At 39.7% G+C, this 27851-nt stretch overlaps 1 protein-coding gene across 1 annotated transcript; it reads right to left on the bottom strand.

Moving 5' to 3' along the window:
- Positions 1 to 834: 834 nt before the first annotated feature.
- On the bottom strand, positions 835 to 27347 carry LOC139728846 (chymotrypsinogen A-like). The gene is made up of 5 exons (XM_071639786.1): positions 27243 to 27347; positions 14079 to 14523; positions 4865 to 5054; positions 1900 to 2168; positions 835 to 1193 (listed from the first exon to the last, which is right to left on the bottom strand). The coding sequence occupies exons 1-5, from the start codon at positions 27345 to 27347 to the stop codon at positions 835 to 837; spliced, it is 1368 nt and encodes a 455-aa protein (XP_071495887.1).
- Between the last annotated feature and the right edge of the window lie 504 nt (positions 27348 to 27851).

Genomic DNA, 27851 nt, shown 5'->3' with positions numbered 1-27851 from the left:
TATCAATAAAGCTCCATCAAGGTATGGGGCCAGAGCTGGCCAGATGATAACACTATCATAATATGAGGACTATATTCGGTCTGTCATTGAAGTACCAATGACCTGCATCATAACAATGGATGCATCACGGTCCACAGACTTATGAAAGAAACTGGACTGGAATAGGGTTCATTCAGAGATGGGACCATGTAGGGTTAGCCAGATGATGACACTATTATACTAGATCTGCCCCTGGACATATCGGAGTGTTCTGTGGTCCTGCAGGTTTTAAAAAGATTGGCCACTATGGCCTACTTAATCATGGAAAGTGATTGCCGTGTATAAAAACACACACAGGAAATAACTTCCGGATGCATTGGAACATTGATCATGGGGGACATACCCATACATCAAGCTCAGAACAATAAATAAGCACGGACTAAATACGACCTGATCTTGTCATCGTCACTATAAAAGGTCACTGAATGTCCACAAACCGGACTGTACCTAGTCTGTTCCCGGGCAAGCCTGAAAGCAAGCCAACGTAGCCTAACAGGCTCATGAGAGGCCCAGCCTCTGCCACTGTGGGATATAGGGGTATAGGTACTCACACGACTACGTGACAACCGTTAACAGTGCCTCACGAAACCAACAATATTAACGAATAAATTACTTCACTCCTCTCTCGCAAGTCACGCGCTGATCTATCATCATAGCTGATAACGAAGCACGTGACCTCATAAATTAGTAACCCGTAGCAACAGCATCCACGATGCCTGGTACAGCAAATAATGAAACGGCCAACTCGTTCAGACGGCAACATACAGCGCTCCCGCCAACAACAGCCTGTTCCTTCTACGATGGGCATTTCTTTGTCCTCAGCTTTCTCTGGATCCACTTCAGGTACTTGTCCACCCGCGTGTACACGCCGGGCACCTGGGTGGAGGGGTCTGGGTTGCAGAAGAAGTTGTCCCCCCACGACGTAATACCCCAGAGCTTGAACGGGCCCTCATTCCGCGACTGGCAGACCATCGGGCCCCCGCTGTCTCCTTTGCAGGTGTCCGCTCGTTCTCCAGGTTCGGTCGTACCAGCGCACACCATCTTGTGCTTGACGCGCGTGCCGTATGCACCCCTGCAGTCGCGGTTGCTAAGGAGTGGGACCGTCGCCTCCTGCAGAACGTTTGGACGGCGTCCCAAGAAGAAATCTACGAAACCTGCAGAGTTTAAAGAACAATACAGATGAAAGTATGAATTCCGAATATCTCAATAGTTTGTAAACCACCTATATACACACACAAACAGAATGCATTATTTTGTCTGATACTGACTGATGGTTTCCGCCTGCTTCTTCATCCGTACGGGCTTAGGTTACAGTGCATTGTGTAGGAAGTTAGCGGAGCTGATCTGTTGTCATCGATACGTACTGACCAAGTCATTTTGTAGGTTATTGACAAGATGACGGACTGTACTAAACAACATATAAGATTTCACGACGATATTTACTTTTGAAAAGCCACATAATATGTCATACTTCAAGGAATTTTTCATAAAATGATGAGCATCATTTCGTTTTTCTTTTCAATTTCAAGTATTCAATTTCTGCAACTTATCTATGATACAAATCGTCGTTTTCACAGTTAGTTATCCACCAATCCTTGACCTTTTTTTCTACTTTTTTTCTAACTACACGTAGTTGAAGAGTTACACGAGTTACACGATAGGCTCCTACACGAAAATACCCATGGCAGTTGAAATTCTAAATCTGTATGGAGCACAGCAGGTCCCAGATTGAAGCATACTGTATATAATATGTCATGACTTTTATTTTGTTCTACGCAGGAGTGCGCAAAATATCGAACCCAAAAAAAAAATGCTTACACATTGATGCTGAACTAGAGGCAAGGCTCTTCAAGTAAATACCTGTGTATCCCCATCCCGTGACGTAACAGGTATCGCTGGCCTCGAATTCCCCTTCTTCCGGCAGACAGGCCGTCCGTACGTGGTCACTGAACACGACGCGGTGGTCGTCGCTCGTCGCCAGCTTGATGAGCGCGATATCGTAGCGGTAGGTGTCGGGCTCGAAGCAACGGTGGACGTGCAGGCATTCGATGTCGAAGTCCATTTCGCTGCCCTCGGGAAACGAACGATCGTGCTCCCCGATGCGCACCGTAATGTCACTGGTGTCCTTCCTGTAGTTTGAGGAACAAAACCATGTTTAATATTGTGGAAAAGATAATGTTTGCAAACTTGTGCGCTGTATAGGCAGTCAATTCGTCTTTAATGTGATAATTATAATCATTTCTCAATTTGGAAGGATTTCTACATCAGAGAGTTTGCAATCGAAATCACTTTACATCCATTATGTGCATTAATGTTGTCGCATCTAGGTTTCCTACGTTTTTTTAAAGGCTTCTTTGCGTCTTTTAAGTATCTGTGTTAAAACCTATCAAGAGTCAATGTTATCAATATTAACTCTCACGATTTGACTTTTCAAACACGTGAAAATTCTTCTCCTGTTTTTTGTTGCTATTTTTTTTCCAGCAGAGCATTTTCTGTTCGGGACTTTCTGTATTGTCTTGCCTGAATCAAATACCTTGCGGACTGTGACATTGTTCGAGTTGAAATGTAACGTCTGCATGTTATAATAACTAATATAATGACTTCCGAGTTAATTGATATGGAAAGACAGCTGGGCAACTAAGCTCTTGCACCTGCTAAAGTGACAATGACTATAATGATTACAATTGCATTTCTGTGAACTGCCGTATAAGAACTGCACTATAGGCAACAACTCGGCCCAGGTGCTGTATGGTAATTGCCAACATGACAGGTAAAAATCTACGGCATTGTGACGTTTGGCAATGGTTGAAATTGATTGGGTGGTATGTTTTTCACGCAAAGGACACTCAGCCACCGTGTTATCCTGTACACTGCGACATCAATGTGTTTTTCTTCCCTGTAGGTCAAGTGTATAAGGCAAATTAATTACGTATCTCGTTAAGTTGCCAAGTCGGTAAAAGTCAGTGGTTTCGTGGGCAGGATGTCTTCATTCTCCGTGATGACAGGAAGGACGTTAAAGGTAAATTATGTCGTTTGAAATAGTATGTTGTCAGACAATGCATGCAAATCGGCACAATTGGAAAATCTCTGCAACATCATGAAAGGACACTGACAGACTTTCCAACTGGGAAAAAGAATGATTATTGTTTTAAAGATTTCATAAAAACAAGGCCAGTTTTTATAAAAAGGTTTTTATTTTCTTTCAATATACTTGTGTTTTTGTAGGTGTAATGTGTCACAGCCGCAAGTTGAGATGATTTCGTAAATTTCCTCAATTCCAGCTGCATCGATTCGAGATGTTATTTATATATTTTGCCTTTTTCTGTTTTTGTTGTCTTTGTTTTTTTCTCAATTTCTTTGACGTGTATCATGCAACTCTATTCGCCATTCATCGAAACAGGTTAGTGTTGACACTCTGGCACTATCGATAGCCGCATCGCGCAAATTACTTCCTATTGACTCACTACCGTATACGTTTCAATCTAGGTTCTCTCCTTATAGGTTCGAAGTCCCCTCCCACATAATCAGATACGCGACCTGCCGCGACATTATTTTTTTTTCGCGTATTAATGCGACAGTCTTTAATTTACAACTAGTTCGCAAGAGTTGCTCGTAACAAGCTTATGCAATTGTCATGGTTCCAGAGTGGGGCCGAAAAGAGAATTTTAAGTATAATCAACGTATACCTTGTATACACTATATCATGAATGACAATTCGCACAAGACAGCTTAGTAACATCATAGAGCGTGCCCCAGGTGCGTGTTATCGCCGGGCTTATGAAGCAGAGTGCAGTAACCTTGTGCACTTTTCTTAATGTAATAGAGCCTGATTAAATCACTACAGTGCAAACGACTCTGGAACTCTGGCCAAGGGCAAAATTTCTCCTATACTTAAGTAACACGCAGGCCCACTAAGTATCATTATCAACGCCTATCAGGCGACTTGACACCGATTCTTTAGCAGCTGCGACTAAGTGCATAAAAGGCAAACACCTTGTACAATAAAATCTGCTGTACACTACAGTGAGTGTATTTTATTATCAACTATCTCTCTTTTTTTAAATTCTAACTGACTTCACCATACTCTTGTGTTCATGAAGAACAAAAAACTCCAAAACCAACCCTGCATGAATATTTATTTCGTTAATATATGCAATTTGATGGAAGACGAGGGGAAATGAAAACTCGAAGTGTTTTTAATTTGTTTTGTTTAGTTACGTTTGCTAGAGGGCGAATTAATCGTGTCAGAAGATTTTTCTATGTTTGTGTTTTTTTTACGATATTCCATAGCACGTCTTAAAATTACTTTCCCATCTAGTAAAAAGTATACCTGCATCATGAGTTTCTTCATTTAGAATCATCTCCTCAAAATATTTCAAGATATTCAACTGGTCTCGACATGGTCGGCCTATACCCGGTTTCTCTCTGACATCACACATCGCAGTTGCGCGACTAAAACAACGTTGATATAGCTGACTGATAAGAATTAGCCATCCATATCTGTAGATAAAACGAAAGGTTCTATAAAGGATAGCTGTAATTGGGTCACAGAACGCCATGTGCATGAAGTTTATGAAGCCATCATCTCAAATCGGCCAAATTTACTTCATCTCTTATTTTTTGCCACAAAAAAATAAATAGATGGTGCAGCAATCCCCTCACCTTTTCCTGCAAAACTATCATTGCTTTGTTGTTGCATAACTGATGTTATTTATCTTCTTATGTCGCTGTTGTTGTTGTTGATGATGTTGTTGTTATTGTTGTTATTGTTACTGTTGCTGATTATGATGTTGTTGCAGTTGCCATGTTTTTGTCGAACACTTACCCGTCAAAGCAATGGGCTGCCGTCAGAACGTGTTCGTTGGTGATCAGCGTTGCTCCGCAGAACGGCTCGCCCGTCGTAGCATTGACGAGCATAACCTGCCAGGGCCAGCGGTTCGCTGCACCACTGCCGACCACAATCCGCTGGACGTCGCGGCCTGGCGGAGTTGGTCGAACGCCACAAATGCCATAGCCTGCGAAATTAGGAGGAAACAGAAGCGGGGAGGGGGGGGGGGATGAATTAAAAACAGAATTTAAATACCGAGTATCATCTCTCACATTTGGGAGAAAAGAATAAAGTAGAAAATACATGTTACACGTGTAAAGTCTATACTCAGAGAAAAGTGTCGACATCATTGGAGTCAATTGAGTCAGTGGTGCTGGCCTGGTCATAGCGAAAACAACAACAACAACAACGCCAGAATCAGACATTCTGTTTTGTTTTGTTTTGCTTTGGTTTTTTTTATAGATTTACATGTGCAAGGATCAAGACTGTTCTTTTGGGAGTCATGGCATCGTTAAAAGAAAGAAAAAAAATATTGCTTCAGATAGGGATATTGATAATGTGCCTTTCGCCATTCAAGATACAAATTTCAAATCATAATCGCTAAGATTTTATCTTACTGCTGGTCAGTCATCGACGATAAACATTGTACTGTCCCGAATTGACAACAATGGGGATCCCGAAATGATATTGTATAGACATGGTCAATCAACATCACCGTTAACTTGCTACATATGCCGCTATACATGAGCTATAAACGTGATAACATAATTATAATCATCTATTTTGTAGAATGGTGATACACGTTTTAGAAATATAGCATCATCATCACGGTGCATGTATCATCATTAATCTTCCATGCCACCATTATTAAGTCAAGCTGATGCAGTATTGTGAAGCTGTTCTCGCACTCCTATCACGAGAAAAAAAAAGTAAATTTGACCAGACGTTTGTGATTTGTTATGATCAGACATCAGACAATGGAAGAGAGGAACATATTAATATTGATGGATAGCGACAGAACGAGCTGATAAAGTTGATTCGTCATGTCTGACATGGATTGAACTGATGGCGATGGGGGCGGGGGGGGGTGAGGGGTGGAGGAGAAGGAATAAATCGACGAAACCTATAATATATCATGGCGATTATATTGACTCAGGTTGTATAGCAAAGATTTTGAAAATAAATGTGACAATAAAATCAGTAAATTGTTTTGCTGATACCATGAAGGAAGAAAGAACGGTGCATGATTAGAATGATGACATGTAGTCAGTGTGTGTGTGTCTGTATGTTTGTGTGTCTGTGTGTGTCTTTGTTTGTATGTAAGGAGAAGGAGGAGGAGGATTGGAGGAGAGAACTGCTAAAGCATCGATGTTGTCATAGATCGTCCGTGAGATTGACAGGTGACGCGCGGTTCGTTCCCTCGCCCTTGGTCCGTCCCCACTATACCCCTGTCATAGCTCCATGGTCGCGTCTATACCACACGCTGGTTTCGGCGAAAGAGAGAGGTCATACCGTGCACAGTTACACTGCAGACCCTATAGTTACACATCTCAGCCTATCCGTTCCTCATCCGTCCCTCCCCCTCCCCACGCCCGTCAAAGATCAGGAAGAAAAAGGATTTTTTAATATATTAAATTAATAGTGATATCTCCGACCCATGTGAACCTGCCATTTCTAATCTCCCGATAGTAAACTGGATCAAGTCTTGGTTTTGACATGTTCGTAATTGGACTACCACTTATTATTAGATATTGACAACTTAAATTACACTCAAAGTGTGATGCCCTCCTTTTTATATATTTTGTTTTAAATATTACCGATCATCTGCGTTGCATTCGATCTACTTCTCTTTTCTTCTTTTTTTTTGACTCTCACAGATGAGCTTCACAAACCTTAATCCATGGACTTTAAGAGCAACATCACTCAACCCAAATTTCATCATCATTGAAGAAAAAAAATATACATGCAGCTTCTACGTGGTGTGCACATTCTATACACGTACACACAAACACACACGCACATAACGTCTCATGTGTACAGTTCATGAGGCCTTTCAAATGACCTTTTAAGAATTATTTCTCCGGAATGATGACATCTTCATTTTTTTTCGATATACAAGCACAAATACCCACCTTTAATAGAAACTAAAAGAAGTGATGGGGCAATTAAGAAAAAAAAAAGTTTGCCAGTATTCTCCACATTATGATTGCATCTGATAGCTGGCAATAACGTGTATTGACGCTATACGAAGACGAACATCCGGGTCACTTATCTCGCGAACATCAAGATAACACTTTAAATAGTCTTTGGATGGCATAATTTGCATGGTGACTGGCAATCCGCATTCTATGAATGGCACGCGACACTGATAAGGTTATCTTACTATATCTTCGTTGGCAGGATTTTATGAAAGAAAACGTGAAAACGAATACACAAATAACAGATATACGCGATGCATGATTCAATCAAGTTCTTATACGATAGATAGACCCCATCGAAATCGCTTCAACGGAGTGTGACTAGTGAAATCTTCTTACCGTGAAGAAAGTATAGAGCGAGAACGTAATATCTAAAATCGTCATAGCTTATAGTGATAGAACAAAAGGATAGGTATCTTATTTTTCCAACAAAGGTCATGAAGTGATCTGATTGATATGAGGTCATCCAAAATACCGCAAGGTCGAATTGTATACACGCACATTTTCACCGTTACATGACATTATCTTTGATTTCCAAACGATTATAAGTGACCGTGTATAGATAAGGCAAAGATGCGTTAGAGATGTAGTCAAAAGGGTCCATATAATCTCTTCAAATCCGTTTTAGGACGAACGTATGAAACCACTGCGGAATAAAAACAGATAAACAGAGAGAACTGCAGAAGAAGGGAGGGAAAACGAACAATTAACGATTTTTGTTTCGGTGTTTAAAATAGCTCTTAAACAGCCTCGAAGTTTGTTTTTAAGATTTCTCACCGGGTTTGCCAGCCGGATCGTAACGTCAGTTGACATAGCAGCGGTTACGAGTGAGAGCAGCCATGTCATTCCATGTTAACGTCATTTTCCACTTAACAGAATAACTCCGTGGTGTGTTTGTCAGACAAATTAATTTAAGTAGGTGGTCTGTGTGATTGACAGGAACACGCCGACATACGCACGTGTCCCCTCTTCTCTTGTCTGTCCTCATCCACCTTTTTTGTCTATCAATCTATCATTCCATCCATTTTATTCACTTTCATCGTCTGTATGATAATATCCTTTAATTTCTTCTTAAACTTGTTTGAAACTTTATTAGCGCTGTAACCAATGTCTGATATGCAATTGCAGATCAACATGAAGCAAGACGAGAGACAGTTTGATTTGTTTTCCTCTTAAGTTCCTTGGCTGGTAACTAGGATACATTGGGCAAACGATCAAACAAAATGAATGTTCACTTGTGCGTCACAGCAATTCGCGGCTGGAAAAAGCAGACTTAGGCCTATAGCATGCAACCACGATGACTACACTGTGTTGTTTTTCGAGACCATTTTGCAATCGGATGTTATAATTTTACGGATGAATAAGGGAAGCTCCGACGATGTGGTGCCACGCTCTGCATTCAACGAACGCAGACATTCCTCGATCACTATAATTATCAACGGCCGTATATGCCTGGTTGATTTTGTAGACATTGTTGCATAGAGGTCATGTCATTAGTACCGTTATACAACTCCTTGCAGTCCTCTCCATCTTTAAAGGGGCAGAAATTGACTTATTTTTTGTAGCATTTTTTTTTATAAGACTGCCACCACAAAGCTCATTCAGAATTTCGAAATTCGAAATGAAGATATATAAAAACCCGCAATTACCCCTATTTAGGACACAATTGGAAAGGTTCAAATGTGATATGGACGACAAATCGAACAATAACAGCGCTGTAAAACTTGAGGGAGTGGGTATAGGTGAATGATGGGCGTAGTCTCTATATACGCCTCTACCAAACACATTCCATAACCTATCATCCAGTAAATATAACGGATAATGCCACGCAGGTCCCCCCCCCACCACCCCCCCCCCCCCCCCCCCCCCCGTTGAAAGCGAACAAGGGGCGTTAACCGCAATCACATGACACCTATTATGTCTTTAGACGTGTGTGACGTCTGTTCTCTGAGCCCCGGGATAATGCTTCAAAATAGGCACACATGTCAATCAATTCCTCTGAAGTTGGGGAAAACAGAGCAGGTGAGAAAATGTTGCGTTGTAGTGCAGGTATGTATGACAGCGGTTCACATGATAACGCTGAGCACTGTTGATTCGTTATTGTTGTTCACAGTTTGGAAATGTCGAGTATTTGCTGTGCGCTGGGAAAAAGTGGTTGTTATCATCCATGCATGCTTTGTTAAAAATATTTCGTTAGTATCGTAATTAATAATCATGTTTACACTTGCCAACATCATGCCAAATTCCCGGTGAACAGAATGAACGTTATCATCAACGTTCCTAGACCCAACTCGCTCCTTTAATAACCTCACATTGATAACATGCATCTTTACCTTTTAATATCACGTTACATTAATTCTGTGAGCGGCTGGTTGTTGATGCAGTAAAAATAGCCCCTGGTTTTTGGTTGTTAAATCCCAAAACAAAACAGCCAGTCTGAAGCTGAGATTTGGAAAAAAAAAACGCAAGAAAAAACAAAACTAACGAAAAAACAAAACAAACAAAACAAAAGACATTGGGAAAAGAAAATGTGAAACTCAAGGCGAAAAACCACAGCCGTATACACAGGTGTTCCCAACAATCCAACGGGCTACTTTTGTTATGCCATAATACACCAATACTTACAACCTTTCACTCAAGGAATAATCATCAATTTAAGGAGATATGTTTCTCCCTATTATGTTTACGCTTCACGGTGCTTCGAGCGTAAACCCAATCGTACGTACTTCGGGCAAAATAATTGCGTCGGAATGCTGTTTGTTGACACAAACAGAGTTCTTTTAGAGCCATTACTTACTAGCGCTATTTCAGTCACAACAGTGTGTGTGTTTGGAAATCTTGCTGATCTAAATTATGCATGCCATTGGCCCAGTGAGGAGATATCATTTTGCGCATGAGCAGAAAATAGGTCAGATGATATCAACAGAGCATGACTGACTTGAAACGGAAGGCTTCTGAAATATGAGCTATAATCATTTCAAGCGAGTTGTGCTCGTTAATGCATGAAACCCTGTGAAACTATCGATACCCTGTTCTCTTCGCTTGTTAGCATAACATCGCCCTCTTTAAGAAACGATTTCAAGCATTTTTTTTTCAATGATGCATCCCATTAAACTATTTGTAGATTTTCAGACAATGTGCCTTACTGCTTAATATTGTTTTGTATTCTAAGTGTAAAATGAAGTGTTTTCCCGGATCGCATTGACAGTTCTTTCAGTTCTGATATGCGCTATACAGGAATGTATTGTTGTTAGCACTATTATTAGCAGTATAGTACACCGTTTATAATATGAAGAGGATTTTATTCCAGAGGCAATAAGATTCCAAAGATATGCTGTTTCCACATGGTTGGACAACATGCTCAGTCCTTGCAAAGACTAACAATGTTAATACTTGTTCCACAGAACTTGGTGTAGTTAATGCACGTAATAAATGGGTCATCTGAGGAGAGAGGGATTGTGGGGTGGATAAACAGGATTGGGGACAATGTTTCGCAATCGCTGCATGTATAGCGGTTTATGCAAAGTATTGTAATCTATATACTGACTAAATGTTAACAATGATAAACAAGAACCCGAACAATGAAGGGGGAATCCCCAGAAGCGAGCAAATCACATGACATCTTTGGGTGTTATTTTACAAGGGTCACTTACAGGCGTCCAAAGTTTATGATCGCGAGGCCCCTCAGTTGTTATGAGGGGTGACTGGAGAGACGCCTTCATAATCCTAGAGTTGTGGAAGCCGCCACCAATTATAACAAGGGGTGATTCATCGTAAACAAGGTACAATGGGCTACCCTGGGATATAGCTCTGATGAAAGACTTTCTGCATGAAAGCAATCTTATTTCAAATTGGTCTGATTGGACTTACATCTATACACACACACACACACACACACACACACACAAAGAAAATACAAAGTGAAAGAATAGTGCTTCGATAGTATGAGAAAAGCTGTCCGCAGATTACATGTTTTTGAACTTCAGACATAGTTTATATGAATTTGTTGATAATGGGAAGTGCTTTGCTGAACAGGCTGAATGAAGGAGTTTACCTCTCTTGAACTTTGAGCCGTCAGTTTAACATGCTTTGATTCTAAAGCATGTGTACAATTTGAACAAAACCATAAGTCTTAAAGTCTGAACATGATACTTGATTCCAACAGTATAGATCTCCCTTCTTCCTTTTATAGAGCTTTCATTTCATACATTCATAATATACTCATGATACCAAAGGACAATTGATAAGAACCTTAAAAGCGCTAGTTCAAAAACTGTCATATGGCTGGGTTGATGGCAGACTGTGATGTTTTCAAAGAGCGTTCTGGCTTCGCATGATTTTTGTTGCTGCAAATCGTAACTTCAAAGCTCGAAGCTGAATCCATGAAATGACTTGTATTAGAGTCCACAACAGTCTGGTTTTTACATGAATCCCGCTCATGTCGATAAATTGTTCTAAAAGACACTAAATCATGTACAGCTGTGGAAACATTGAAAAAATGTATTCATCCCTTATCGAAACAGACGACATGCTGTGTATTGTGTGTATGTGTGTTTGATTTCCTTTCCTTTTCTCTTTTTTTTTTTGGGGGGGGGGGAGTGAAGAGAAGATAATATGAACGTCTAATTTTGGGAGGCGACAGGGAACACAATATCAAGGACATCTTCAATGGGAACGCAATGATATTGTTAGAATCGCCACCTCCCACGCAATTTCTGAAAGCTCGGATAAGGAGGCTGCTTGTACCGTATTTTCTTTTCTCTTGCAGCGGCTGCAAAGAGTCGAACTTGATTGTAAACATGTTTGTACTCTTTTCATTCATTCTATTTTCAGAGCTGGCTGGGAAAGAAAGACTTCTGAACTTTTTACGAACTGAAAAATTACCATGCACGCTTCGCTTGGCTCGAATTACGTTGAAGCGAGAAGTATGCGTGTGCGAAATAAGAGCGTATCAGCAGAATATCTGAGATTTGTTGTATCTGATTATAGCGAACTTGTTGAATTAATCTCATCATACGAAAAGTTCATCACCTTTAGACTACAAGTAATTCTTCTTCACGCTGAACAGAACGATTGGTTCCCTCTGAGAATAATAAACGTAAACCTACAAAGTGGTTTTAGGATGAGGGGAGAAGAGGGGAGGGGTGGGAGGGGGGATGGGCATTTTCGAAAGGGAGTTGTAGGGTTGCCAAAGGCTATTTTATATCAAATAGACCTGGGGCCCATTTCATAAAACTTGTCATCAGTGACAACTGCCACATTTCTATGACAAATTTTCTCTCAGCCAATCAGATGCAAGGATTTCATTAGCTCGTCACACCTATGACAAAACTTGTCACAGATGACAAGTTTTATGAAACGGGCCCCTGAGTTCAGTCTTATAAACTGCAATTCGACGTCACTTGCTTGTCATGAACTGAATGGTATGGATTTTTCCTTCACTTCATTTTTAATACACTGGGTAACTTTTTATCGGTTTGTTTTCTAAGTGCACATACAAAACTTCTGCGCACTGCAGAAATATCTCCTAAAACCCTTTATTTCCTTATTCATCTACTGAACTACGTATCCTTCACCGTGAACAGTATACTACAGATGGGAAGATTTATATCCCTTTTTTGCCCTTAATAAAATCAGTGAAACGTATAGGTCCTACGACATGACTTGTGCGAACTTTGTGCTTTCTGCGAAAAAGAGGAACTGTGGCCGGTGTTAAAAACAAACCATGCATATACTAAGTACACCGGATAATTACGTGTGTATATTGTATATATAATGTGGGGGATTCATAGTTTCGTGATGAAGGGGGGGGGGGGTGAAGAGGGACAATATTGAGATGCACGTGAAAAGAGCTTCGAATATTAACTTGCTAACACAGTAACAACTTATGAAAAAACATATCCGCACAATCGAAGTCTTGGAATCAATTTGTTCGTTACACCATGAGGCTACAATGGCTGTTCTATACACGACGATGCGATGAGTGGCTAAATTGCGGAAGTGGTAAATTTCTTTAGCAAGTATGTGAAGAATATTTTTCTTTTGTAGAAATCTCTCTCATTGAGAAAGATATAAAGGCATATAATGTCGATGTTCCGGCATTGAAAGAAGAACTGGAAGAGAAGGGGCAAATAAACGGAACTAACAAAATACTAGTAGACAACGCAACACACTAAAAAGTAAGCAAACTGTGCAACAACCAATCAGAGAGGTAACCGATGTAGTAAAGGAGAGTTTGACAATGGAAAAATATGTCGCTTATGTAAGAAAATGATAATTAGACAAATAATACGATAAAAACAACTGAAAAGAAAGAAGGGATAATAGCAGGGTATAAAACAGGAGGCTAAGTTCTGATGCAATGGATGTCAACAAACTTTTATGGCAAATTTCTCGGAATACTTTAATGAAGAGTGTTGCGTTTGAAAATGTTCTTCGTTGACATACAAACCGCATTTGATTGATATAATATCAAACCGCATATTACTTTTGAACCATTGTATACACCAGCCTTTTGACTGCGTGCTGCATGATCCACGTGACATTAAACAAAATACTGACAATACACGCCTGCGGATAAATGGGCCGAACAGGTAGTGGAACAGGGCCAACTTGGTTGGTCAATTACACATGACAAAAGCGGAGAATGTGGTAGGTTTATGTATTCTGTGTTCTGTGCATCCATAATTCTTTGTGGTCCATCTGAAATGAGACCCGATCAGCATTACGTTGCAACCCTCATTTGATTACTTCTGTGACTTCCTGTAGGGTCAACAGTGAAATCTTTTTTTGCTTACTTTGTTGGCAGCAAAGCGAGTCGTCAACTAAATCACCAGGCAAGATGGCAGATTTGATGTAGAGGATAGAACGAAATAAATGGGTGAAAAAAAATGGAAATCATAAGGGACGGCTGGAATATGGCTGTAAGTAGACAAGGCTGTCTGAGGGAATGATAATGATTAGACAATGCTGCACGATAGTGTAGTTTTGTTTTGTCATGCACTCAAACTCACTTGCGTTCGTGTACGCCACGTATTTGGACGTAAAGGGTGCTGGCATATCGATCCCAACGCCGTCGCAGTCCATTTCGTTCTGCCGCCACGGACGGCGGACATGTGTGCGCGTCCGCGCCGCGCGCGCACGGTTGAGCACAAGCGCGTCGTCCGATGAGACGGCGGCAGTTCCGACGACAGCGGTGCCCGACCTCCCGGACAACGCTCGCCGAACGGAGGGGACAGCATCGCCGGAGCTTCCCAGTGACGACCACGAATAGCTGGAGGAGAGCGACGACGACGGAAGCTGAGACGACTCGACGTCTACGGCTCTCTTGTTGACGAGGTCTTCCAGCAGCGATATGAATCTCGAGGCCGACGTCGAAGGCATGTCATCTGATGTAGTGTATATTCCCTCTTCGAAGTCCATAGTGGCAACGAGAGGTGGAAAACTGAAGTCGACATCCTGCAGATAAATGTAAAGACAAAACGCACACCATAGTGAATCATCACGTTTCATCAATGTCGAAATGCTAAAAACATAGTCCATTGTGACTTGACTGTAATTCCGCTTTTCTCAGTCAAACCTTGTCGCAAAAACGCAAAAAAGAACACAAACACACACACAAAAAAAAAAAAAACAGCCAACAAGCATGTTACAAAAACTTGTGTAATTCTTCATGACAGCAATGCGTGTGTATCTGCATAGTATGAGCGTGATAACTATAATATTAACTCTTTCATTCTGGTTTTCTACTGCGAGCCAAGATGTACATCTTCGATGCATGAAATTGAAAAATAAAACGTTACGTGCGTTTACAGAGTCATACATTTTTGCTTAATGAATAATTTCATTTTGAATATACGACTGCATTCCGACATGAAATAATGTAAACACAAAACATATATGTTATTATCTCTTTTATCATTTTCCGTATGTTTCTGCACTTCTACGACTATGTCAGAGTAAATGGATTTTAGTCGAACTCAAGGGATAAATCAGAAACAAAGCAAATGTGAAAAAAGAATCATAAACAGTGTTAAAAGATCGCGCAACGGTCATTGACCCGATGAGCATTTCATCACCGTATAGCCAGTTGACTCATCGAATCAAAATCTCATGGCGTGTATGTTGAAATACTCGAGTACGTTCTCTCTCCCTTTCTCTCTCTCCCCCTCTCTCTCTCTCACGCACACGCACACACACACACACACACACACACACACACACACACACACACACACAAACTGTGTGTTATTTTCATTCTTTACATCGCTCCATCCTTTCGATGTCGACATCGCGGTAGTCTTGGATTGAGAGTGTTTCATCTATTCAGTATACTTGAGTTCATTAATCAGACACGACATTCAAACCACAGCGTTCATGACCAATCCTTCTGAAATCCCGTTTGAAGGATGGGTGTCGAAGCAGTGAAATTAAATAAAACCTCAATACAACGGGGTGACTCTTGCCGTATAAATATAACGCTAAATGAGAAAACCTTTCCATATACATATCAATTCCGTCTGGAAATATGGAGTGCGCTTCGTTTTGGGGACCATCGCTTCGAGATAGATGGATAGTAATTATCATACAATTGCTGCAGAGTGATGCGGATGGGGGGGGGGGGTGAGAGTTCGACCAGAATAATCTGTCGCGTTAAACGCAGTGAAGACACAAGGGTTTATCATGTAAAACGTATTTCGGCAGATAACATCTCTTTATCTCTCTCTCTCTTTCTCTCGTTCTCATACTGATATTTTCATATCCTCAGCTTTATAATTATTTTCAACGTTATCATCATAATTTTAATCTATTGATACTATCTATTTAACCAGCATCGTTACAGAAATTAAAAAGATACCTCATAAGCACTTATTCAACTCCGTTGATGGCAGCAAATGGTAAGTACATGTAGGTGGCGTTATTTCGCGTATAAGTGCATGTAGAAAAAGTGACGTATGAGATATTATGTAATCTTGTAGGAATGGTGTGTGCATTTTTAGGTGTGTGTGTGAATGTGTGTGTGTGTGTGTGTGTGTATGTGTGTGTGTGTGTGTGTGTGTGTGTGTGTGTGTGTGTGTGTGTGTGTATGTATGTGTGATGCCCAAGGTAAATTGTGCGTGCATTGCTTGCCACCTCAAGCCTACAGTAATTCGGTATAATACCAATAATCAATAACAGGTGAGATTTGAAGTGTAGGCCTAAGCTGTTATTGTTGGCGGCTGTTGTATTTCATGTCGATTGTGTTTCCTTTAATGGTTATTATTCAGGGTTTTTTTTTTTTTCAACCATAAGGTCGTGCCAAACGTTCATTATCGAAGCACTTTGTTAAAGAGAAAAAGATACCAACATGATTGGGCGAGATTCAATCAAGAAATTGGCAGCAGCCATTGTATTTACTTATAAACTTGACACCCAATTCCGATAAACGGTGACGACTATAATGACTTAATCAATGTAGCGCGATCAGCCCTCATTGGTGGTTGTTCTTTTTTCTGTTGTCATGGATGCCAGGGACGTACTTAAAGGGATTGTATAGTTTTGGTTGAGATCTAATTTCAGGTTTCTAACATTTTTTGGTGAGATAATGAGAAACCTCTCATGAAATATGAAAGAGAATGTAATTCTATGAGGAATTCAACGTTTATTTGCTGAAAATTGGTCTTGCAATGGCTGAGATATCCAAAAAAGGGCGATTCTAATAAAGTGTGGGATCCACACTTTATTACGATCGCTTTGTTTTACTTTGTTTTTGGATGTTTCAGTCATTCCAAACCCGATTTTCATCAAATAAACTTTGAATTCCTCTTAAAATGGTATGCTCTGTACTATATCATAAGTGTTTTCTTGATATCTCACAAAAAGTTAAAAGCCCAATTCTCATCTCCACCAATACTGTACCATCCCTTTAAATTTTCAGACAGGTACAAGAGAACGTATTGCTCCACCCTCCCCTCACACCCCCCCCCCCCCCCCCCCCCCAATCTCCGGCGGAAGAACCTTGAAAGATGAGAGAATTTGTGATTTGGGATGTATGTGTAGAGTATCCGTTATTGCAAAATCCCGCCAAAACAAGGTATGATGCAAGCTGCACTGCTCCAGGACAGGCGAACGATTCACAACGAGAGCTGAACCGCTTCCAGAGTGGTCTGCTCACGTCCGGCAAGTAACCAAACCACAGGGCCTATAGCTACGTTGCGCGCTCCTTTTTCTTTTTCTTTTTATGCCCTGGCCACTTGGTTGACGTCAGAGTGACGCGGTCTGATCCTGGAGGTCGCGAAATCGACAAAAATCTAATTTTCACGAGAGGATTCACTCTTGAAATTAAAACAATGACCCGTTAAATGGGACATCCCCTTCTTTGCAGTCATAGAGATTTCAACTTCCCGTCACTGCCGAAGTTTCTTGGTTTAAAAAAAAAGGGGGGGGGGCTTCAGCGGAAATGAAATTAGCTGCCGATGTCACAGCAAACACAGTATTGATATAATTATGTTAACCCGAACTTAGAGGAACATATTACGTCTAAATCTATTATCATTACCATCATTATCATCATCATTACATGTAATATACATAATACGTAGTTGCTTCATAAAGACTGATGATTAAAGTTTCTCATTTCCGGAAGTGAAATTGAGATTCGGCAAAATTAAGACTCGTAGTCATGAAAATAAGAATAATTCAAAGTATCTTTAAAAAAAGACAAAATTCGACATGACAAAGAAAAAAAAAAACCAAAAACACCCCTACCCGAAATTGCTTCATCGAATTTTGGAGCAGTGTCTGAGAAAAGGTCGATAGTCTCTAGGGCATTGGCACGAGTTTCCAACGATCTCACAGGAACGCCTCACTGCGCAGAGTGATGTCATCCTCATACCCCCCGACTGAGCTCTCGACTTCCCATCTCATACCAGGGAGTCCTCCTCCATCGTTTCGATGATGTTACGCTCTTTTTTGGAACGTTTTCAGGAACAAAAAATGCGGTCAGATTTGTCGGAATCATTTTTCGAAAAGAGATGGCGGAGATGCTGTCATCAATTAGGTGAACGCATTCATCACAATCCATACATGTAGGTGTATGAGGAGAGGGAGGAGAGGTTGTAATGAAATTGGTGGGCTAGACTGACGCGGTGTTTGGCTGTCGCTGGCTCGCGCGATCCACGGGGCTAGATAGCCGAGATTCTAGAGGAAATTAGATTGCTGGTCTTACTGTCGAGCAGGATGTACCACACTCTTAATTTTTCCAAGATTTCCACTCTTATTCTTAGTTCTTGTTGTTTTTTCTTTCTTTTCTCTTGTGAAGATAGCACCATAATTCCCTGCTTTACTTTTTTGTTCTTTTTTTCCCCGACCAGCTCGCTCTCATACTTTCCATTTCACTCTTCCTCCAAATGTGTTTTGTTTTCTACATTATTTTGATGATATAATAATCAAGTGTAATCATAATCCGACCGAGACTAGGAGACAAGTGATAATTATATGGGTTAGGATGACCATTATGGAACAGAAGTTACTTGCACCGATGAACTTTTTTCATCTTTGTTGTATTTTGCTCTCGACAGTTCCTAAACATTTTGCCATTATCAATTTTGAAACATGGCGGATGTATCAAGGGACTGGCTACACGCCACCAAACAGGCAATGACTGCAACATGGGAAAATAAAAAAGAAAGTCATCGATCGTGCGAGCAGCCAAAGTGTGCCTGTCTGTCTGTCTGTCTATCTATCTATCTATATATCTCTCTCTCTCTTTCTATAATATATATATCCATCCATCTATCTATAGGCCTATATCTATATTAAACGTAATAGTTGATAAGAAGATATCGTGTGTGTGTGTGTGTGTGTGTGTGTGTGACGAAAACATAAAATGGCATTAAAGTACTCACACACACAAACGCACACACACACACACGCACACATATAGGCCTATATAGATACTTTTTATATATTCTTATGTACTATTTTTTTACTTCCTTACATAAACCGAAAACCTCGAAACTGGCTTTCGGCATCAAGAAAAGTTTAGGCATCATCGACTTCGTACACTCTATGCTAAAAAAAAAAAAAAAAAAAAGCATTCTGAAGATTGTCGTTGTTTTAATAAATGAACAGGTGACCAAGAACTATAATCACTTGATCCCCCTGTGCCTTTCTTGCCTCATCAAGGTGACTAATCTCCGTGGTCAATGAACTGTTATACTTTATGATCCTTAAGGAAAAGCGTTTGTGATTATCAAATATCGTCAAAGAAGCAAATCATCGCCCTCATTAACCATTTTTATTTTTTTTTCTTCAGACTGTTATGCAGACACGTTATTACACAATAAATTGCCTTCCTAGAAATTCTATATCGAAATATTTAATCTGAAAAGATGGATACCCTAACCCAGAAAAAAGCTTCTATAAGGTCAGACAAAATGAAAACGGCAAAATGAAAAAAAAAAATCCTTTCACTTTGAATATCATCGTTGTCAAAACGGCGAACAAAACGTCTTATGGAAACTACAAAGAATCTTATTAATGTGACTCTTTCGTCTCGCAAGCCCCTTAGCGTTTTTAAACAAGCGAACAAACGAAAGAAGTGGCTATTCGTCCTAATCGCAAAGAAAGCTTGAAAAACGGCTGATTCGACATGTCCACATATCGCCGTTAAACGAAGTAAAGGCACTTTAGATATTGACGACTGTCGAAGTCCTGGTCTGACGCTTTTTCCTTAAAATCAGTTCCGTGTATTTCAATTGCTTCGTTTCAGTACTATTGTTTGCGATACATGGCTCTTTATAATGCGTCAGCTGGTAATATTTTTTTTTTCGACGTGAAGGGATGGGCCTCAAAATCAAATTAGATCATCTCTGAACAGGTTGTGCGCTTGTAGACAATCAGATTCACGCACCACCTGCTGCACAGGTGTGCGTCCGACATTCAGTGAAAGTGTCATTGCATGGCTCATCCTCGGTCGGATGATCGGCGGGGAAGTCTTCCGTGAGTGATCGCACCAATCCTGCGATAAAAACTACCGTTTAGAAATCCGGGGGAACATATTGGGTCATGACGAAAGGATTATATTCGTGAATGATGACGAGAAAAAGCCGTGCAAATTATATGAACTGGGATGAGACAAGGATTTGGCGAATATCTGGAGGGGGAGGGAGCTACGTTATATTGACCTCATGACCTCGTGTAATACATACATTATAATGATGTCATGTTGTTCAAACAAACGTACATACATACATCGTAGATTTCATTTATATCCGCATGAAAAGCAGTTACTGCATGCATGGCTTGTAGATGGTTAATGGTGGTTACGAATCTAACAGTTCTTGATATTCTGGATGGCAGTACTTTTCACAATTTTACATGACTTACAACGTTGCAATATTTTGAGACACATGGCAAAAACTATGTAATAATAACAAAAAAAGTACGGTACCATGCACCCGTTATGCACTTGCTGTAGATCTGAAATTTTACAGATCAGCGGGAAGCCTGCGGGGTATCGTCGCGCGAGAGCGCACCATCATGCGAAAGTGCACTGTCACGCGGTGAGGTAACGTATCGGGGTCATGTGACCACACCTTGACATCTCACAGACTTACATTTACTTCCTTGACCCCAAGACTACCATCTCGTCATTCATGTGTGTGTCTGTGTATTGCTGTTTTCTTTTGTTTTCTTTTACTTGCTCTGCTTTGTGTCATACCATGATCTTTTGGCGAGGTGGGGCAATATTCGCGTATTCTATTGTTTTACGCGTTTTTATTTGATTTTATTTTGGTTTCTGTTCTCTCCGTAGTAAACAAGACCTAGTCTTGCCCCCAAGCTGCGACCTGCTCAACATGGACAGGTCGCGCAAAACAAAATTCAATAAAATCAACAGTCCTTGGAGAGACTACCAAAAGCCCCTTTGCACAAAACGAACAAACAAGAAAGAATGCAGGCCTACATTGTACATTCAAGTAAAAAGTTCGACATTGTCGTTGATAGTACCAATGATACTGCTGTTTGTTTATTCTTTGTCTACCCTTGCTGTGGCAGTCGTTCCTAGAATGGCGTCTGTCATTCATATTGAATATTTACACTTTTGGCTATGAGTATTCCTATAATATCATATTACAGCATAATCACATTTCATCTTTTCCCATCACTTCCCAGGTATAACTATACATATAGTTTGGGCAAATAGTCTCCATGCAAGACCATCAAAAATGTTTTAACACTTCGTAATGGCATTATGCCCACAGGTAAACAAGCCTGCCTTATGCCAGGTCGAATAAGACAACTGACCATAATACAGTCACCGGGATATATCGTTACTCCAAATCATTCTAGAAAAGTGCAGAAGTGCGGAATGATCCCAGTATACAGCGCGCGTTATAAGAACTAATCCTCCCTATTGAAGATTCTGCAACTACCCCTCCCCCCCCCCCCCCCGGGCAATATAGCTCCAAATGTAGCAAAAATAGAGTTGTATTGCGACCCGCGTTAAAGGGTAACGATACCGTGAAGTTGTAATCCCATAAGTTATGCCTGTCTGAACCTGTAGACCATCACCTACTAATAGGTCGAACCATTCGCTCTGTATCGTTTACTATGTCCAACAAGTTGTGATAGGTAATAGAGGAATATCTTTGTGATCTAGATCGTGTACTAACAGGGGGCGTCAGGTTTATCTGAGTACGACAATAACTTCAAATTCCTCCAAAGAATGTAAAAAAGATATATATATATATATATATATATATATATATATATATATATATATATATATAGTTATATCATATATACGGCAAATATGTTTTATGGGCAAACCAATGCATACAGTGTAAATAAGCTACATGTATATCCCAAAAGTTTTTAACACAGGATGGCCGCCTTCGCTTGCATGGTCAGCATATCAGGGTGTAATTCGTGGACACGTAAGACCGCGTAGTCGGTCATTTTGTGTTTTGTTTGTTCTCACATTAGAATCTTCGGTCTTGCATTGGCCTCAACCCCGAATACTTAGCTATAGTGACGCACGTAAAATGGATATAGAGATTTATAAACAAGGGTGATTGTGGGATTTATGAATGGATATTTAGCGCCGCGTTCAATCACGAGCTATAGTATACCCCGAATTTCAATCACGGCTGGCCGATCTATTACGAAATTCTCATCCGCAGATTGCCAACTTGGGGATAGTCTACCTTCAGGCGTTCATTTATTTTTTTTTAATATATTTTACTTTTGCGTTGTCATATTTATATAGTTCTTGCGGAAGTGATACATTTGTACACCGAAATACGCTATGATTTTGCCTTCGTAATTCTGACGTAAAAATACCCTTCCTCCGACTAGGGAATGTCTAAAATTCACAGACACACAATTTTTAGTATCTCCTTACCGAACATTCAAGTCCGATATCAAACGGCCGATTTGATTAATGCATTATATTGTATCAATGAAAGTAATGATAATGATAACAACAATACAAATAATGATAATGATGATTATACTACAGCTGTATACTATTTTAACTACTATTTCTACTACTGCTGCTACTACTACTATACTATAGGGCCTACTATTATAACAACCACAGCAATAATGATAATAATGATAATAATAATAATAATAGTAACAATAATAATAAATATAAATATAGATAATAATAATAATGATAATAATAATAACAACAATGATGAATTTTAACGCTATTCCGGCGGATGGCTGATCGATTACCACATTTCATATACCTGTTGGGTTATATAGGCCTACATCACAGTTACAATCCAACATTCACGGCATGCACAACAATATTTTGGGACAGTATCTACAGTTATTAGTTATCGATGCGTTACAACCAAGAAAAAGAAACCACATGAACTGAACCAAAAAGACGAACGTCATAGTCAATAGCTCTGCTTTTCACATAGCGTGGATGATGATTTATCTAGGTACGTCTTTATGCCTTAATGCGTTCTAAGCCCCTCTCTATGTTGTTTACATACTTCTCAAGCTATGCGACAATAACAAATAATATACGTCTTGTTTATGAAAAAAAAAAATCATGCGCGGCCTGAAAGGAGTCTAATGATAACGCCAAGTGCAGCCACCGAGTCAAGGTTATTATCCAGCCGTCATTTTTATTTTTGCGATGATGTATCACCGGGCAGGGCGCCTGTGATTACAGCCAGCGGATTTTTTTGGTCAGTCATTTCACTAGACGTGTGCAGACATTTCAAAGCAAATATAGCAAATATTACACCTTCTTTTTATTTGTTTTGTTTATGCGTATTATTTACACGTTATGATTCTTTTTTTAATGAAATTTTAGAAGCAGGCCACAAATAACTCTGAAGTAAAATAAAACATGTGTAAATGCGATTATTTTCTATATCAGTTCCTAGAACGACTTGTTCGCAGCACTTTCTTAAACAAAGAAATAAAAGAATACATGTTAGAATCGCTTTCAGAAAGGCACTACTGGTGATTACATCTTGAAAGGTGAAGACAAAGAACAGCAGCTCACATATTTTGAAAAGATGAGTTCTGAATTGGGCAAAGTATTAATTCCCAGCCAGCAAACTTTAATAACAATCGGACGTGCGCTTGGTAGAATAGGAAAGGGGAATCGAGCAACAGAGGTATGCAGTGTGCTTTCATATAGCTGTCAATCATTTAACCACAGATACGACGCGCGCTAGTGAGAAGACAATAGGTGTCGCGTTGTCGCATTCTTACGGTGTATCTAACCAGCGCATGGATATTCCCACATTTATACACCGCAGCATCACCATACGAATTTCCGTTGTGGCTATTATAGAGCAGTATAATTATATACAGTAGGCCATTCTTAGGTCATTTTTCTCAGTTGTTGTACTTCCAAGTAATTGCTCGTTCTTGTTTTGAAAGTCAAGTCACATGTCAACATTGCACGGTCCGCGTTGTGTACCTGCGCACAGACATGTACGTCGTGTAGAATGAAATGTTGTTTTGATATCCTATCCAGCATAGTATAATGAGTATATAGTTGTAGTGGAGAAAAAAAAATACAATAACAATCATGACCGCTGACTTGCATGCTTACTATACTCTTCACACAAACATAGCTCAAAGACGGAAACGGCGTAAGAAGGTGCACTTGAGTACACACATACACACACAACACACATACACATACAGAAAATACTGAACCTAAGCTGAATAGGTGCGAGTTCAAGTGGAATGTTATTAAACCCACATACATGTATATATAAATTTAGTGAATGCAGAAATATTAGTAAATCACGTCAGTGAAGTTCAAGGAAATTCGGACAATCCCTTCAAAAGTTATAAATTTTTAGTTTCGGATCACTGGATGAGAAGATAACAATTCGTGACGTCACAGTACAACACGACATAAAGAAACGTATACAGATAATTCCACAGAATGTCATCGTTGCGAAAAGTACACATTCTTTCGATTTGTTACCCCACCCCCCGTAATCATTCCAACTTTCTCAACAACGACTAGCATGCCATCATGCGAAACGCACTGTAACACCATGCATGGGCTTGTAATTGTTACACCGCAATGGGTCTTATGTATCAATCGATAATCGGTGTGTATTACATCTGTGAAGGCAAATTTGTCAAGCAATTGCCATAAAACATCAAGAATCATAGATTTGAATTAGATATAGTTCTTATCTTGTCTTATGAAAATGGAATCTCATGAGTCTGATTTTCACGGAATATTTTATAACGTAGAAAGATCAGATGGAACAACAGTTATTATATACAAAATACATGTATCACAAAACTTGAAAGAGAAACAGGAATTAGTTTTAAAATATTGTCCGCCCTCTAAAAATTATCTAAGCACATTTATCGCTTGAAAGTGTTGCTACAAATGCATAGTGATTTAGAGGCTTTGAAAATAAAGTGCAATCGAAAGCAACCATAATTACAGTAATATGCAGGTATAGGCTACAACATAGGGCTTAAATGAAATAAATATTTCAATTCAATTTTTAAATGAAAATCAAATGCATATATCTGTACTTTATAAAAGACCAACAAGGAAATGATACAAATTCGTCATAAAAGATGCAGAAACCAAACTACAAAAATGTAGGGTATAGGAATTGATGAATTCATGAAGTCAAACAAACAAACAAACAAAAAGAAGCAAGCAATCAAACAAACAAAAAATAAACAAAAAGTTTTGCATTTTTCGGTTTCAAATGTTACTGAATTTTCGTAGAAATAGCGAGGATACAATAAATCACTTTAGCATTAAAAAAACTCATTTGCATACGTCGAATCCAAAGAGTCACGTGCATTTCAACTTACACTATTATAATCAACACGCGTTTACATTCACCCGGGGAAGAAATTTCTCTTCGGCTTAGCCGATTTTTTGACGATATGAAAGACATTCACGGTTTTTCGATAATTCCGGTGTACCGTGATTACATTCTGTTACGTCAGTGGCAATTTCAGTCTGGTTTTGAGGAATACGCTATTTTGTTGTCGATTTTGTAATGCCAGTCATATATATATATATATATATATATATATATATACATATATATATATATACATAAATATATATATATATACACACACATATATATATATATATATATATATATACTTTTTTTTCTTTTTTTATGAGGGAATGTCTTTCGACTCGTGGGAAAAAACTGTAATGTTTTGAAATTCCACGAGAATTGTTCTGCACTTGCATCTCTGCGTTTCATGAAAGTGAGTTATTCAACTACGTATCATCGGAAACGAAATCTACGGCAACAATATTGACCTCTATTACTGCTAATCTCTGTCTATAATGTGTATGTAGCGGTATGGCGTATGCAAATTACTCGGCGCGGTAACAGCAAGGGGTGTGAGTCGGACAGGTCCGTCCGGGATTCGCGGTGACAATTCGTATATGTCATACTGAGATACAATTTTAGAACTATCTGCTACACAAACCTCGACACACTCATCGTATCAATGACACAGTTTGAAATCATGCCTGCCGCTGAGAACAAGAGGGAGCAAGTGCATGTATATATATATATATATATATATATATATATATATATCAGGGCTCGACTTTAGCGGTGGCCCGGTGGTCAGGAGCTACTAAAAATTGATGTCGGAACATCAAATTTACCAAAAGGTCATCTCTTTGTGGCCCGATCAGGCAACTAAGATACAACATGTAGTATTATGTTTGCTTTATTTCAGGCTAAAACACATTTCTTTCTCGGGCAATCAAAATTTCAAATCTAAAGATCTTAGTGGTCGGAACGGGCCACCATAGAAGAGTAAAAAGTTAGTGTCGACTCCTGTATCAACTGTAGATGTATACAGGTCTAGATCACACACACACACACACACACACACACACACACACACACACACACACACACACACACGGATATGCATTGTATGTAGCATATCTGGGATTCTATCCCTTTCCTGTATAAGAAGTTGGCTCTTTTAGGAATGCATACCAGCGGTTTGTGAATATTAGTTCGTTGCAATGACATACAATCAGTTCATTTCATTATCTAAAAAAAAAAAGAAAAAGAAAAAAGTTCAAATACACAGTTGCAATTCGTTCGAACCCCATGTCATCACTAACAATTTGGCTCAAATTCTGCTGGGCTTCCAGCGGGGAGGAGAGCGGGGTGGTTAGCTTGGTAAACCGAAAAAAGAACATGTCACAACAAAACCACATCCATAGTGCATTGAACGAGATGCAGATATATCTCAAATTTCCTGGAAAGAAAAATAGACTGGTCCTCCTTTGATAAGTAGATACGAATATATCACATCAAGGTCTCGCATAATCTGACTGCCTTTCAAAAAAAAAAAAAAGGTCTCAATGCCGGCTAAATCTAGTACATCATGTACCTTGAACCCAAATATACACCTAAGCTTATCAAAAGTCATATATTCATAAAATTGATACAAATTTGTTTTGTATTGCATACATATCTGAAAGAGGGTAACGCATTTTTCACGATTGTATGAATATTGTAGAAAATAGGACACTCTAAAGCCAATTTCTTAGATATCTCTGTGACCCGCATTGCTTTTGATTTGCTGTTATTGTAGAAGTGGTATACCGTCATGATTTATAAGAATACCCGCAATAAAAAAGGGATAATATGGATAGAATAATCATAGGACCCACTTACCTTCTGCGACAAAATCCGGTCCATGGGGGATATGTAACGTCCTAGAACTGGTAACACGCTCAGCAAAAAGAAAAACAATGGCGACACGATTGTAGACGATGTCATATTGCTCGGGCTTGGTCTCCTCAAAAGAAAAACGTTTTCACATGAGTACATTCAGACTCACACACAGATAACACTGCTAAGTCACAAACAACCACGCGCCCCCGCAATTCGAACAAAGTTGGAATTAATACTTAGTTGTTTGTCCTTAAAATGACCGGGAAAAAAATGTATACACGAGAAAACTCGGTACGCTGGTATGTCGTTTTTCACGTGAACCCGAGTCCAGGTGTAAATATTTGCGAAGCGTACACGCTCTTCTGCCGTCTGGTCTTGAATGAGTGTAGAGGGAAACGGTCGCCCAGCGAACCCTACCTCCCGAGCGTGCGTGGAGTACTGCTGCCGATTTGGAACTAAAACGGCTTACCGTAACGGCGGACTTTTTAATATGCTCGCATGAGCCCGTTCGTCTATCCTAAATCTCGGTGGACAGAGCAGGATCCTAAGCGCCAGCCAAAAACATAGTTAATCTCTCCCCTCTCTCTTTTTTTTTCTTTCTCTGTCTTC

This window comes from Diadema antillarum, unplaced genomic scaffold (genome assembly GCF_040938485.1).
Source record: "Diadema antillarum isolate AM-2024a unplaced genomic scaffold, OU_Dant_1.0 seq00000203_RagTag, whole genome shotgun sequence".
Lineage (NCBI taxonomy): Eukaryota > Metazoa > Echinodermata > Echinoidea > Diadematoida > Diadematidae > Diadema > Diadema antillarum.
The sequence above is the reverse complement of the archived record's forward strand: the minus strand, read 5'-3'. Positions and strand labels throughout refer to the sequence as shown.